General features: G+C 45.1%; 1 protein-coding gene across 1 annotated transcript in view; it reads left to right on the top strand.

Annotated features, from left to right (window-relative positions):
* Window positions 1–14,241, top strand: part of LOC118778535 (transmembrane protein 8B-like) — an 86,559-nt gene that overhangs the window by 16,221 nt on the left and 56,097 nt on the right. The window contains exon 2 of the mRNA XM_036530106.1: window positions 12,330–12,519. Coding sequence (XP_036385999.1) covers window positions 12,330–12,519 — 190 coding nt within the window. The remainder of the gene's footprint in view (window positions 1–12,329; window positions 12,520–14,241) is intronic.

The following is a 14,241-nucleotide window of genomic DNA, read 5'->3' as shown; positions in this document are numbered from 1 at the left end:
GAGGAGATGTTCAGCTTGACTAAGGATCGCCGTCAAGCATCATGCCAAACCTATCCTCAGCAGGATGGAATAACACATACAGCAGTGCTGTGTACTGGAGACCTAGAAGATTACGCCGATAGACAAAGACAACAAGCTTAATTTAATCAGATGCAAAGAGGGACCTCATAAGGAACAAGCTCTCTCAAATAGACCTGAACTGGAAAAAACAGTAAACCAAGAATTTTTACTCAAACACAGACAACATCATGAAGGTAACCTTCTGACAATGTTGCATTTAATCTGTTCCATAATACACTTGTTTCTCCACACAGTCTTGACAAGGTAACCTGTTCATAAGTACAGGATGGACTGTGCTTGATGAAGGAATGCTGCAAAACATCCCAGCAGATGGCAAGCAGCAATCTCATCACGGCTGAAAAATTTAAGATCAACAGTAACTCCAACTAGGGCTTCACAGGCCAGTGTGCAGAAGGAGGGGACAGCCATCGATTTACTGCCTACAGAGCGACACCCGCTGGTGCCTGTGCATGTTGAAGGTGCTCTTCAGGGCTCCTGGCTTCTGAGGAGACGCTGAGCATATCTTTGTCAGAGAGCCACGGGCCAGAACAGTGCGAATGAGTATGACTGAAGCAGCCGAGCTGAAAAGCGTCGAGCACTAAAGACGATCTGTATCCGGACAAGGTCACTACCTGTGAGGGAGGCGCTAACTGACAGTCCTGGGTGGGGTGGCCTCCAGTTGGAAAGGGTGACTGAAATCAGGACTTGTACCCATTAAAAAGCTCTCAGGTCCCCACAGTCTGAGGAAGTATGCCATATCTCACCACAATCCACATTAAACCACCCCTCTGTTATTATTTTTATTTATTATTATTATTCTGTTCTGGAAAGTTCTGTGCACAATTATTGTTGTGCACACTCTGACCTAGTTTGAGTTTGAGCGATTTGTGATTTTTTTTATCCTGCTGTCAGCAAGGAAGCTTGGTATGGATCTGTTTGTTTGCACATTTAAGGGAGCAGTCTGAAACAGTGCTTAAATGAGGAGGAATGGCATCTGCTTCCCTCACCAAACTCAAAAGCTCACGCTTCAAAGTCATAAATCGTGTTGGTATTGATCGTCCTCAGTGTCTCACACACAGAATGTCGGTTATTGGAAAAAATAATATTAAGAAAAAATACATATACACACAGACACACATATAATATGTTCACACAGTATACAGTAAATACATGATACTATATGGGTGTGTATATAGTTTGTAGCTTGGAAATATTTTCAATTTTACTGCCAGTTTTCAAATGCATTTCTGCCAAGTATCAGGTGTAACCGGACTGGACTGACTGCCGAGGTATTTGTGAAATGGTGACTTGATGGGTGTTTTCAACGGAAGAGAAATCTTTGATATGGAATACCATTTGCATGTGCAGTGGAGCGTCATGCTGCTGCAGCTGTGCCTCGATCAGGCTTGGGTTGCACACCGAAGCAGGTGTTTACAACTCTGATTACAGACTTCTCTTCTCTGTAACAACTGTGAAATCTAACAGCCAGCAATAAGGCTTCCAAAGCAGCAGGCTTAATGTCGCTTTAAAATTGAAAATATACTCCTTTCCCAGGGTAAAGCACAAACGAAAATGGTTTCCTTTGAAATGCAGTGACAGTTTTGCCTTATTTTTGTTCATCGGACGTCTCCATGTGGTTAGTGACCAGTCTGTTTCCTTCATTCTCATAAACTACCTGTAACAGCAGGAGACAGTTTTATATAAGTTTTTTTTTCCCCAGACATGAGCCATTTTTCAAACAGGAAACTCTGAAATTGTGTTGAAGAGGAATGCAGATTTTTGGGTGGACTCCATATGGTGACAGCAGTGAGTGGTTTGTCCTGCAGGAGCTGGAAGTGTTGGCGTCCCGCAGGCCTCTAAGGTCAGGCAGCGCTGGAGTGATCGATGCTGTGGTTCCTCTGTATAGTGTTACCTTGTATTTCAGGAGCGCCACTCCGCTGCTCAGCTTTCCCCTCCCATCAGACCGCTTCCGCGGTTGGATTTCCCCGTGAAGGTGAATCGATCGTGGGTCGAGCGGGCGCAAACATGCCATGAACTTCGGGAGACATGCGTCCACGCTCACCGTAATCACAGGGGCTGCTGAAAACACAAAACAAAGACTGACTGCCACGGCAGTGGGGCTTATTGTGCATAACAGCGAACAAACTGCATCGAAAGTGAAAATGTAGATCCCATTATATATCTGTGCTGAGGCATCACCCCTGTACTCCACACTACACACGTGGGGGCGACAGTGGCTCAGGAGGTAGAGCAATCAACTGGGGATTGGAAGCTCCCTGGTTCGAATCTGGCTCCTTCTGGCAGAATGTTGAAGTGTCCTGATTCGAATCTGGCTCCTACTGGCAGAATGTCAAAGTGTCCTTGACTGAACCCCAAACTGCTCCCAGCGGCCAGTCGGTACCTTGTATGGCACCCTCTGTCACTGGTACGTAGATGTGAGGCATATAACTGTAAAGCGCTTTGAGTACTCAAAAATGAGTAGAAAAGTGCTGTATAAATACAGTCCATTTACTACAGTTCTTGTGTCCTCAGAAAAATGACATAAGCATATCTGCTTATCAACACAGAGCAATGTGTGAATGTGGCACTGCTATTCGGCTGGAGCGTGTGAGTTTGTATCTGAAGCTCTTCAGAATTAGAAGCCTCTAATAATATGATTGTGATATGATTGTACATACTCAAGTACAATTAAAAAGTAAGACTGGTAATTACTGCTTTGATCTTTTATCTGCAGTCAGGGGAATGACGTACGTTCGCTTTCTCCCTTACTGCAATCAGTGCTGAAGTCTATGGCTCCATTTCCACTCACACTTACTGCTGCATACAAAATAAATATCTGTGTCTAAAGGTAGAAGGTGAATGTCCATGTGTTATTGTATAAGGATCAGAGAATGACTTTAGTTACCTTCTGAGCCCCTTATCAAGTTTGTTTTTGTTGTTTTTTTTGGCATGATGGTGCAATGGGCCGCTTGCTGTAACCGTGCTCTGCAGGTTGCCCCGGGTGAGGGCACCTGCGGAATGGAGAGTGTTACAATGCTGTGGCTTTCCCGCGCTGCAGTTCTGCTGCACATGAGCCTCCACAGAACCGCGTGCATCGTGGCAGACTCGGGCCCAGAGTCTCTCACAGGCAAGCCTCACCTTTCTAATATCCTATCAGAAACATGGCGCAAATTCAGTGCTTAAGATAGAAATCTGGGGACGGGTAATGGAAATAAGATTACTCTCCCGCTCCCGTGAGCTTGGGGCCGAGGCTTCCATTCTACAATGGAATTGGAAGAAACAAACATCACGATCACTCCTTTCCTGCTTCCAAGTTAATGCATAAAATGGAGAATTTTCCGGGATGCTGAATTCATCTAAAGTCCGTCTGGAACACCTCCCCCCTCCCTGGATTAATTACAGGTGCCCGCATTAGCCCTAAGGCCCCCGCTAATCAATGGAGAGCCCTGAAGTGGGCACAGCCTGCTAATCAATAGCATGAAATGATAATGGGCGATACATGCAGGCTGAGGGACAGCAATCAATATCAGATGTATGGCCATAATGCAGAAAGCATGTACCTTCATAAAGTGTGCATTTGGAACTTAATGAGGTTGAGGTCTAATTTCTTAAGTGCCATGCACTATCGTATATAACATATAAAAATTATTGTTTTTTATTTCAATACACTGCACTTAAAAAAAAAACATTGGCACAGGAGCATTCCTATACTGATGCTGTTTAAAGCAGTCCACTTAGAAAATCATTTTGGGTTCCTTTGCAACATGTAATAAGAAAGTCAGTTGGGTGCTGCATGACACGCAAGAAGAGCTGTTCAGTATTCAGTGTGTATACAGTGAGCACTGTGTCTTGTGGTAATTACCATAGCACTTAGCACATAAAATATTATGAGAAAAAGCCCAACTATTTAGCATGGAAAAAGAAACAGGCTTTTCAGTGGAAAACTGCTTCAAGACAAACCAAAGAGATGCATTTGAGAAACTACACTGTCTATGAGTCTAAGAGAGGGAGAGCATCATGAAGGATGGAGGAGAATATAAAATTATTTAAAGTTGGACAGTGTGACTGTAGACCCATCAGCCTCTGTCCTCTCTGCTCTGGCTGTCTGCAGAGAGGGGAGCATGACAGTGTTTGATGAGGAAGAAGATGAAATGCAGGTTTTTCCCTTTATGTGGGAGGGAGGAAGGCCAGTGTGCTGAGTGGTGCAGCAGACAGAGAGAGCTCTGAGGTATCGAACCCGAGCGCAACGGCCCTGCAAACCCAACACAGATGGGTGAGGGAGGGGGCTGATCCTGACAGGCAGGGAACAGGGGGACAGAAGCCGTGGGAACAAGATAACAGACAAAACACACCGCACCCAGAGTGGTGGGTGTGGACAGATGTCTGTGCCGGGGGGAAGGGAGTCAGAGGGACTGAGTGATAGCGGGAGAGTGGAGAGGAAATTGGAGGGCACAGGCTTCGGGGAAACAGGCTTCTCCCATTCATTGGATTAAGCCCCTGTCCATCAATCTGTGCCACGGTAGGTCACACCCTCTGTCTGTCAGCAGCTCTTTCCAGGACACCTCCACTAAAAGCCACCCTGAAGGAGGGTAATGGCCTTGTGTGCTATGGGGAGAGAGGTGTGCATGTGTCAGACATCTGTTCAGCACTGTGACATGTGTACCTGTGCCTTTGCAGCCCAGTGTCACACTGATGCAGCGCAAATCATTTATTCCTGTGAAACTCTGTGATAGTTGCACCCTGTAAAGGTGGTGGGTTCTCCCCTGCCAGAACATGGCCAGACTCCCCTCCCCCATGCTACCCAGCCCAGGGGGGCCCGGCCTACCGAACTCAGCTCTGGTGAGTGCACTCTGTCACTACAGCTAACAGACCCAGGTCGTGTGGCCAGGGTTGCGCTTAGAGAGGAGAGGGGAGCATCTCTCTCTCAAGGTTAACAGCACCAGCGAGCTGCCCTGTGAGCAGGGATCTTAGAGGGGCAAGGGGAGAGGCGGTGTGGAGAGAACAGATGTCCCTGTCAGCCTAGCGCATGGCTAACCGCCTCGTGAGCGGAAGGCTGCAGCTGCCAGGACGAGGGCCATGTCACATGGCACCGGCTCTCAGTGTGCAAGCAGAGAGCTGTGTGGCAGAACAATCAAGGAACAGGACGTGTCTTTAGAAGGTTACATGTGCGAGTCCAGGGTTAAAAACAGGTGCTGGTGCCCTGTTTTTACACAGCACAGCACCTTACTCAAAATGCTTCACTGAATTTCCACCTGAATAAATTAACAAGTATTTAAAGTGTAAGGGATGTAGGTCACCCTAAGTATATATGATAGGGGAATAGATATGCACACACATACACATGCACACACATACACATACACACACAGTCACACACACACACACACACACACACACACACACACGCGCGCACACACACACACGCACAGCTGTTTTTTTTTTTTTTTTTTTTACACGTTCCATCTGAGATATTGCTGATTAAACAGGAAAGCTCTTCACTGTCTGCCTCTCTGATTAAGGCTCATATACTGTATGCACCTCTGCAGTTTTACATCCATTTTTAAAGTACACTTCATGTTTAATTGAGTTTTCATCTGCAGTGCCTTTCTCAATTCACCAGACATGTGTGCTTTTAATGTGAATGCCCTAATGGTCCAATCTCAGAGCTCTACATTTCATGGTGACCTTTTAGAATGCTGTTGTTGCCATGGAAAAGTACAGTCTGTTTTTTTTTGTTTCAAATAAACACACACACTGCTATCACAGACTTTAAACAAACAGATTTCAGTGGGAAGGAGGCCTCATTGTTATGCAGTGGCCCCTGAGGAAAGCTGGCATGGAGATGAGGTGGCTATTGAGTTGCTATACAATCAAGGGTTTGCAATTGAATCTCTTTATCTAAGGCGCATGCTGTGAAACTAATGGAGAGGGCAATTCGTTAAATTTGGTCACATCGATTTTGTAATTGAATGCTTAAAAAACACCAGACTTCCCTCAAGGTTTCACCTGAAGTCCAGCAAAGTCTAGTCTGACATCAGAAGATAATGCTGGACCCGAGTAAGTTTTAATCATGACCAGGCCATGCCAGTTCCACCATATTTATGTACCTGCTAAAGAGGTTCCTGAAACATCATTACTCTCTGATGAGCCATAAGGATGTGATGTAAGAGCAGGGATTCAATGAGCTGGGGTTTGTGATTGTGTGCTTCACTGATCCTAGGGCAGTGCTTAAAGACAAGCACACAATCAAGCAGAAGAGGAAGGAAGTGTGTGTACAGGAAACATGAATTAAGGACTAAATAAGGTAACCACTTTGTGCTAAAATTGGTACTGTAAAATGAGATCTTATTTCAGAGCCTAGCAGTATGTGTCTGTGAACTCATCTTGCTCTTCATAAAGGAAGACTGTTTTATTTGGCCTAGATGGTTGATCTTTGGAGGACTATATCATGTCAGGGATTTGTGAAAGCTGATGAAATGCTACTTGGGACAACACCTACTTTATCACGAAGATTCTCTTTTTTCTATTTCACTGCGCTTTTTCTGTTCCCACACTCTGCTCCCATAGTAGACCTGGAGAGTGCTTTGTGTTGGCGAACTCTTCTAAATTTACATTTACATTTATTCATTTGGCAGACGCTTTTATCCAAAGCGACTTACATAGGTTACAGTTCTTTACAATGTTATCCATTCATACAGCTGGATATTTACTGAGGCAACTGTGGGTTAAGTACCTTGCCCAAGGGTACAGCAGCAGTGTCCCAGCGGGGATCGAACCAGCAACCTTTCGGTTACAAGTCCTGCTCCTTAACCACTATGCTACACTGCTGCCTAAATCTCTCCTCGAAACCATCTGCAGTCTGATGAACGGAGATACGAAATATGCTCCGTACCGGCCCTCCTTCCCTAATCCAATACTTCTGCTGAAGAACGAGATGTGTCCGCGTGGATAAGCAAGGGACACGAACTTGCTCGCGTTGTGCAATCAGACAGGACATCCCTGAACAGTAACCTAAAGTCATTTGCTTGACAGCCGTATGGTTGTGTAACTAATTTGGCTGGAATGACTAATGGCAGTGATAGCTTCTGCCATCTGAGATGAATCTTGCTCCAGCTGATGGGACTCACTGCAGCCTGGGTCGCTGCCTTAGACCTGATCCCTTGCTTCCCTTTAAAAGTGTAGGTTCAGTGGCAAAATAAATGGACACAAGGCTGTGCAGGAGAAACTTCAGATGTACACAAAACACTAAAATTATCAGGAACCGTTTGCGACTGAATAGACAAGTAGATATAATTACATGTAATGCTCAGTGGAATTCAGATTCCAAACATGAAATAACATTGTAAGGTTTAGCTTTGTTCTAAACTTAAAGTGTAATGACCTGCTGATCTGTGTAGAATTTTCCAGTTCATTTGTTAGTCAGGCTGTATTTTTGAGATTAATCCACATTTCTTGAGAAGTTACATACACATGCTCACATGAAACACATGATGTTTCACATAGCACAGAGATGTGTGTGAAGAGGGTGTGTGTGAAGTGCATGCTGTGCATGCACCATGTTGGTGTTATTCTGTTCGTCTCGGCACCCCATTAATTATACACCAATGGGCAGCAATAGAGGAGCCCTTTTGGTTCATGTAGCACTTCTCTTTTGTCAGCCCTGAAATTATACATTACAGCACCAGTGGCACAACTGAGAAGAGAAGCTTTCACACATGTACAGCTGCTACGTCGCACAGGAAGAGGAGCTTGCTAAATTATGAATTAGTTTTGGAGTTTGCAGTACTAATACTTTGCCCTTCCTCACCATCGTTCTTTGGTAAGCAGTAGCCACCTGTGAGGGTTTAAACCGAAGCCCACAATGCTCTTGAGGAGAATGTTTCGAGGCTGAAAGAGCACAGCGAGCGCTGACATTTGGAAACACCTAGAGGCCAAATCCCCCATGACTCTCTGGGGCAGAGAAACTGGGGCCCAGTCTGCACCACTCTTTCAGCTCACAGAGCAAAGACAGACTGCGTAGTATGCATCCCTCTGTGCCATCTGCCCTATGGACCGAACTGTGTATTAATATAATTGATGCCTCCTCTGTTCTCGCTGTCACAATAGGCATCGCTCACAACGCTACAGTGCTCTTTTTGGATCAACAGCCTTTTTCGCTGATATCACATGACCCCCCTGTGCGTTGCTTTCTCTGCATACTCCAACCCCGCCCTCAGCAAGGACACCATGCTGCCTGCTACGTCCTTGCTGAATGGCACTATTTCACTGAAAGCTTTTGTGGCAGTCATTTTCCTGTGGGGAAAAAAAAGGGGGGGGGGGGGCTGGAGTCACAGGGAGCTGAAAGGCTGTGGACACCCAGCTAATGCCCTTATTCCAAGAGATTACACAGGGCGGCTTGTCTCCAGTCCCCCTTTTTGTGTCCCCTTTTGAGGGACATAATCTCAGGATTCCATGTCGAGTTTGGATGTCTCATGTAGTTTGGTGTGCTGTCTCTGCTGTGAGAAATCTCCAGAGCCTGTAAGACAGTGTGGGTTTTTTTTTTTTGTTATTCCCAGTGCTGCGGGCTTTGGATGTAATACCATTCGCAGAAATTCAATCCAAGGGTTTTAAGGTGTCTGCTATCTCACCACCCACACAATCCCTCTAAAGATGGCCTCTGAGTCATCGAGGATGTTTCGCATGGAGGATGTGCCCTGGCTCTCTCCACCACCCTGGCTCTCTCCACCACCCCCCTCTCCCTCAGATGTTAATAAGAGAGAGTTTCGGGGGAGAGGCAGAGTCTCCCAAAGCGTGAAAACAGAGGCTTTCTTGGGCCCCTGGCCCCTTCTTCCCAGCCGTCATGCCGTGTCGGCGTGGGCTGCAAGGGGCATAGCGGAGTGCTGCCTTTCAGGGCTTTTTTCCCAATCGGCACTCATCAGGTTGGCTTTTACACATGCTCCTGCAAGCCGCCTGGTAACTCTGCAGCATGGCTCGTTCCCACGGCCCTCTCTGCATGACAAAAATAGCGAACGATGATGACCAGGGAGAGCAGAACGGAGGAAGCCGGCAGGAAAAATAAACAAAGCAAGCGGCTTCTTCTTCCTGTTGTTGTTGTTATTTAGACATCTTATCGCACTCTTCCCGGGGTATTTGCGGAGAGTGCTGTGGCTTGCCCCTGCAACACCTGGCAGAGTGCTCAGAGTGGTAATCGAGTTGGTCTTGGTACTTCCCCTCCTTTGGTCTTTGCGTGTCTGTTTGGATTTGACCTTTTATGCAGATTTCCCACACCCCTCATGAATCTTTCAGAGTGCCCTGTCTTTAGCTCATTGTCTTTTGGAAAGTGGAGGTGTGCCTGCCTGTAGAGGTCCCCCTGCAGGACCGGCATCCAGCTCTCCTCAGAAGAGTTCCTTGCATTTCTGCCTTCTGAGATGGAAGCTGTGGCTTTCAAACGAAATGTTCTGTTGCATTCTCCTGTCGGAGCAACTGTAAACACATCTCATTTTTAGGCCTGGGTTTTGCTGTTAGAAATCTTGGCTTCTTTTGGAAACAGTTAATATGGTAAGCATGAAGCAGACAACTAATAAAACTTCAGTTTTGATTGTTGGTATACCACTTTAGTCATGAAATGAAAACAAGTGGCTACACAGTTATTTCACAATAAATATCAAACCTGGTATTATGTAAAAACAAGCCCGAACATACCAGAGGTATATTTTAAAAAATTTGTTTCTTTAAGATACACAGTCATTCTATTATTGACACACATAGCAGTGTAACAGCATCTTGCCTAGTAGCTAGTAGCCACTGCTTTTATGTCAGCACTGAGCAAGCACTGGACAAGCATCTCTTTGTGAATGAGATCAGAGAGAATAAAACCAGTGGCACTTCATAGATGCCAAGTCCACTCATTGCAGTGTTCCCATTTCGCTAAAACCCCTGGAAGATGTCAAATATCCTCCAGCTATTGAGCAATCTGAGAGGACGCTGTCTCTCTGGTTTACAGAGATGAGTCATTAAGTATTGATCCACAATCAATGGGGGAGAAGAAATGTGGCCCTAAGGTGAGGATGATATTAATTTTAATGTGGTTACCGCAGTCTGGGGGATACAGTCTGAAAGATCTGCTATTGAACTGCTCTGAATTTTGTTGTGTGGGAAGTATTGACAGAAAGATTTAATAAAGATCTGGTAGTTTAGCATTCCCTGAGGGCTTGGAGAATAGAGTGTCCTTGATGATGATTGAGGTGTATGGTAGAATAGCCTTACATGCCCATCAGCTTTTCAGTGTTATTTGATTAAACGGACAGTTAGAATTCAGACATTTACTGCAGCTTGTTTATTGCCAATGAAATCATTATCATGTTAGCTGTTATCATCATTCAGCTGAAAGTCCACAGGAGAAGGGACCTTGTCCTAAATATTGTGACACTGCTCCTCCTGTACTGGGGGAGTATACAGTACTTTTTCACCTGTACAAAGAGACGCAGTGTGGTACTCCTTCTCCTGTACAGACAGAGACAGGGTGGTACTCTCTCTCCTGTACTGAGAGAGACAGTATGGTAGTCCTTCTCCTGTACTGGGAGAAAGTTTCCCAATTTTTAAAGTTAGTCCTCTATGTTTCAGCTGGGTGATTTGTATATTTAATGTGTAACCACTCCTTGTCACTAGTAAATATACTGTATTTCTAAGACACATAGAATTGATCTGCATCTTCCATAAGTTTGATCTGAACTAGGATCTGTTTTTCTCACATTGATTTCTCTTAAACTTCATTGCAATATCTGTACAACTCATAAAGTTGAAGAACAGTCTTCCCAATGATTGACAGAAAATCCGATTACAGTTTCCACTTTGATTTCTGGGTCTCGGCAGAAAGACCGCAGCACCACGTTAGTGTCAGTGGCTCGTCCCTGGAAACAGCCGGCCCGATAAACAGGACACATCTCACTCCTGTGAGAGTCCATTAGCGTAATAAAACTGTCAGCGCCCTGACTCGCTCTGTCTGTCAGTAAAAGGCTGGGGCGAAGCGCGGACCCGCTGCCAAGTGCTGCTGGGCACACGTAGGCCGTCGCTCTGTCCTCTCTGCCACGTTGGAGCGCTTTAACATCAGACTGGTAGAGCGTGGGCCTGTGGCACAGCTTGTCAGGTAGTTTTTTTATGGGGCAGAGGGATGTGTGAGGATCTAAGGACTTGTGCCACCCGCGTTCGCTTTCCTGAGAGGAGATGTTCAGACTGCACTCAGTCAAGTGCTGTTTAATATTCCAATGCCTGACACTACTACAAACAGTGTGGAGCTAAAGAGGAGCGGGAGCACGGCTTGTGAAATAGTGCTGAGTGGTGAGATGTGTGATGTGGAGTGCTGGGTAAAAGCTGGTTCTGCTGTTGAAATCCTGCTCTGGCCTATTACACCGTATCAGCTCAGAACTGCAGCTCAGACTCCGTGTGTGCATGTCAGCGGAGGCTCTCTGAAGAAGCTGGAAACCCAAAGCAAGTTTTTGAAAGTGAGGACCAGAAGTGGACAGCATGGCAGAAAAGTTGTAAACAGCAGACTGGTACAGTTTGCTTCATACTGTGAACACAGTATAGCATAGTAGTATAGAAGCGTATAGTATCAAGTTATGGAACCAGAATAGCAACCTTGAATGTGCATAATATACCATATTTTTTAGAGGAAAATACATTCTCCCTGTTCTGAATTCTGTGTAGTATTGCATACTGTATTCCAAAATTCACAGAAGACAACTGATTCCTCATGTTCTTGTTGGTAACGTTTTAAAAACACATTATAAATGATTTGTTTATGGTGACCTGTGCTCATTCTTAATCTTCCATGCAAAATCAAAGAGCTAAGTAGCCATTTCAGTCCATTCTGTTGCATTTTTGGTAGTATTTTAAAAAAGAATGCTGGTACTCAACTGGAAAATTGTTCTCAAGCTGTATCTTTCAATTAATTCTTTGAGAGAATTCTATTTTGAATGCATCTTTGATTTTCATGAAAACCCTGGGAGCAGAGGCATTAGTGTTAAACCAACATCACTTATACCCTAAATAAAGATCAATGTTTACCATAAGTTAGGAAGTCACAAGGAGAATATGCTATTCTACAAAGTTAGGCAGTACCTTTGCAACTCGGGAGAGCCTGAATTAGAATGGGCCTGCTTTGTATCAGTTGATATTATTGACAGAATGATGGCACTGAAGGCCACTCAGACCACATTAGGACAGATCGTTCTTCCCTCCACAGGCGCAAATAAAAGCTATATTTCTCGTCTTCCTCTCGTGTCCAACAGACTGCCTTTTCGTGACAGACTACTTCACCAGAACGCCCAGGAAGCTGAGTGCATTCCGCTCCTTCGCCAGCGTGGAGCTGTTCCATTTCAACATGCCTGATGACACCGTGCTCGCTGTCTGGAACCTCATCACCTTCAAGGAGCAGGGGGGCACATTTGGGGACAGCTGCCCCGACCGCAACGTCACCGTGTGAGTGTGGGGGACTGTTGGCAGCATTGTGGCTCTGCATCAAAGGGAAAGAAAGTTGGTGGTTCACTCTGCTGGCTGAAATAATATGTCGCTCTCTGATAGCTCAGGCCGGGCTGAATGAACGTTGACTGATTTAATGTTAAATATGCACAGAATGGTAAGCCAGCTAAGGCAGGCATTGTTTTCACTCAATGCTAACAGGTGCTACTGAAGATAACAGGCTGTGTTCAACCATTTTTACATTACAGTAATGTAGTCTATTTGAAATAACCAGTGAAGCTAATCTGGTTTCAGCATCAGCATAATGCTTTCACCTGTCAGCCAAATCAGCCAAGTAAACCAGGGATAAACACTGTCTCTACCACACACACACACACACACACACACACACACACACACACACACACACACACACACACACACACACACAAACATATCATACACACACACATATACACACACACACACACACACACAGATATCATGTATATACACACATGCAAATATATTATGTACACACACATATCATAAACTCACACACGCACACACACACATACATACATACAGACACAATGTACATAACACATACACTAAAACATGTATATTTCATATATATTTAAAAGTTATGAGAACATCTGCAGCAAAGAGGAATTTCATTATGATTCATGGTTTGTTTACATATATTAACAATATTGGTTCAGAGTTTAAAGGCAGATAATTAATTACAGAGGTATTAATGAATGTGTGTGTTAAGAATGCCTGATAATGATAACTGATTAACACCAACACAAAGTTTTAATAGGTCCAAAAACCTCAGTCAGAAAATAAAGTTTCATTTTAATGAGATTCCAGCAGTCACTGAAGATGTGAGACTGTTTTTTTTCCCAGCTGAGTGGAAAACTCTCATTGGAAATTCGACCTTGTATGTCCCGCACAGATGGCAAATAGAAGGTTACCTTAAAGTTAAAAATCCCACACAGGAACACAGGGTGATAAGCTGTAAACAGAAAGCCAGCTTTATGAAGGGCTTGTTTATCACACACTCTGTAGGGAAGAAGTGCGATGCAGTATGTCTCCTCCTGGAGTGAGAAATTGGCTTCTGCAGATCACAGGACCTGAATATTATGAGCCTTTATAATGAATCTGGTCCTTTTGTGGCAATTGGCAGGGGTACAGAGGGATTAGTGAGGGGGAGGCGGCGGTACAGCTGAGGCAAAGGATAACAACCTCGCTCTGCCACTCCCAGATCAATAGCTAACCCCTGGCTCACAGCTGCCGATTCTCATTAGACGTAGCTCAGCCAGGGAGCCAGGCGGCTGGGTGCTCCCGCTAAGCACGAGTCAGCAAGGCAGCACAGCTCCGCGGGAGGAGCCGGGAGTCCTCAGCGCACCTCGGTTTGAAGCCCCACTGAAGAGCTCTGAAAACACGATGCTGAAAAAGGCTCCGGCATTGAAGTGCCGACATTTGCATGCAAACCGAAAAACTTGCCTGAGACTTTGGGCTGTCTTTCTGTGACAGCGCAAACGCGGGGACTCTCTGAGCTGAGTGACACTGTGCTCGTAGTCCCAAAGGTCCTGTTGTTTCTGAAGCAGTCCCAGTGGAGAGACGCTGATGCCTCGCTCCACCACAAGCACAACACATTTCCATTACCCTGTGATTTTTTAGAAAGAAATGGATGGAACACTGTGTTTTTTTTCTCTCGCTTCACTTAATGAGTACTTC

The sequence above is a fragment of the Megalops cyprinoides genome, chromosome 5 (genome assembly GCF_013368585.1).
Source record: "Megalops cyprinoides isolate fMegCyp1 chromosome 5, fMegCyp1.pri, whole genome shotgun sequence".
NCBI classification, from domain to species: Eukaryota; Metazoa; Chordata; class Actinopteri; order Elopiformes; family Megalopidae; genus Megalops; species Megalops cyprinoides.
Note: the sequence above shows the minus strand (reverse complement) of the source record. Positions and strands in the feature narration are given on the sequence as shown.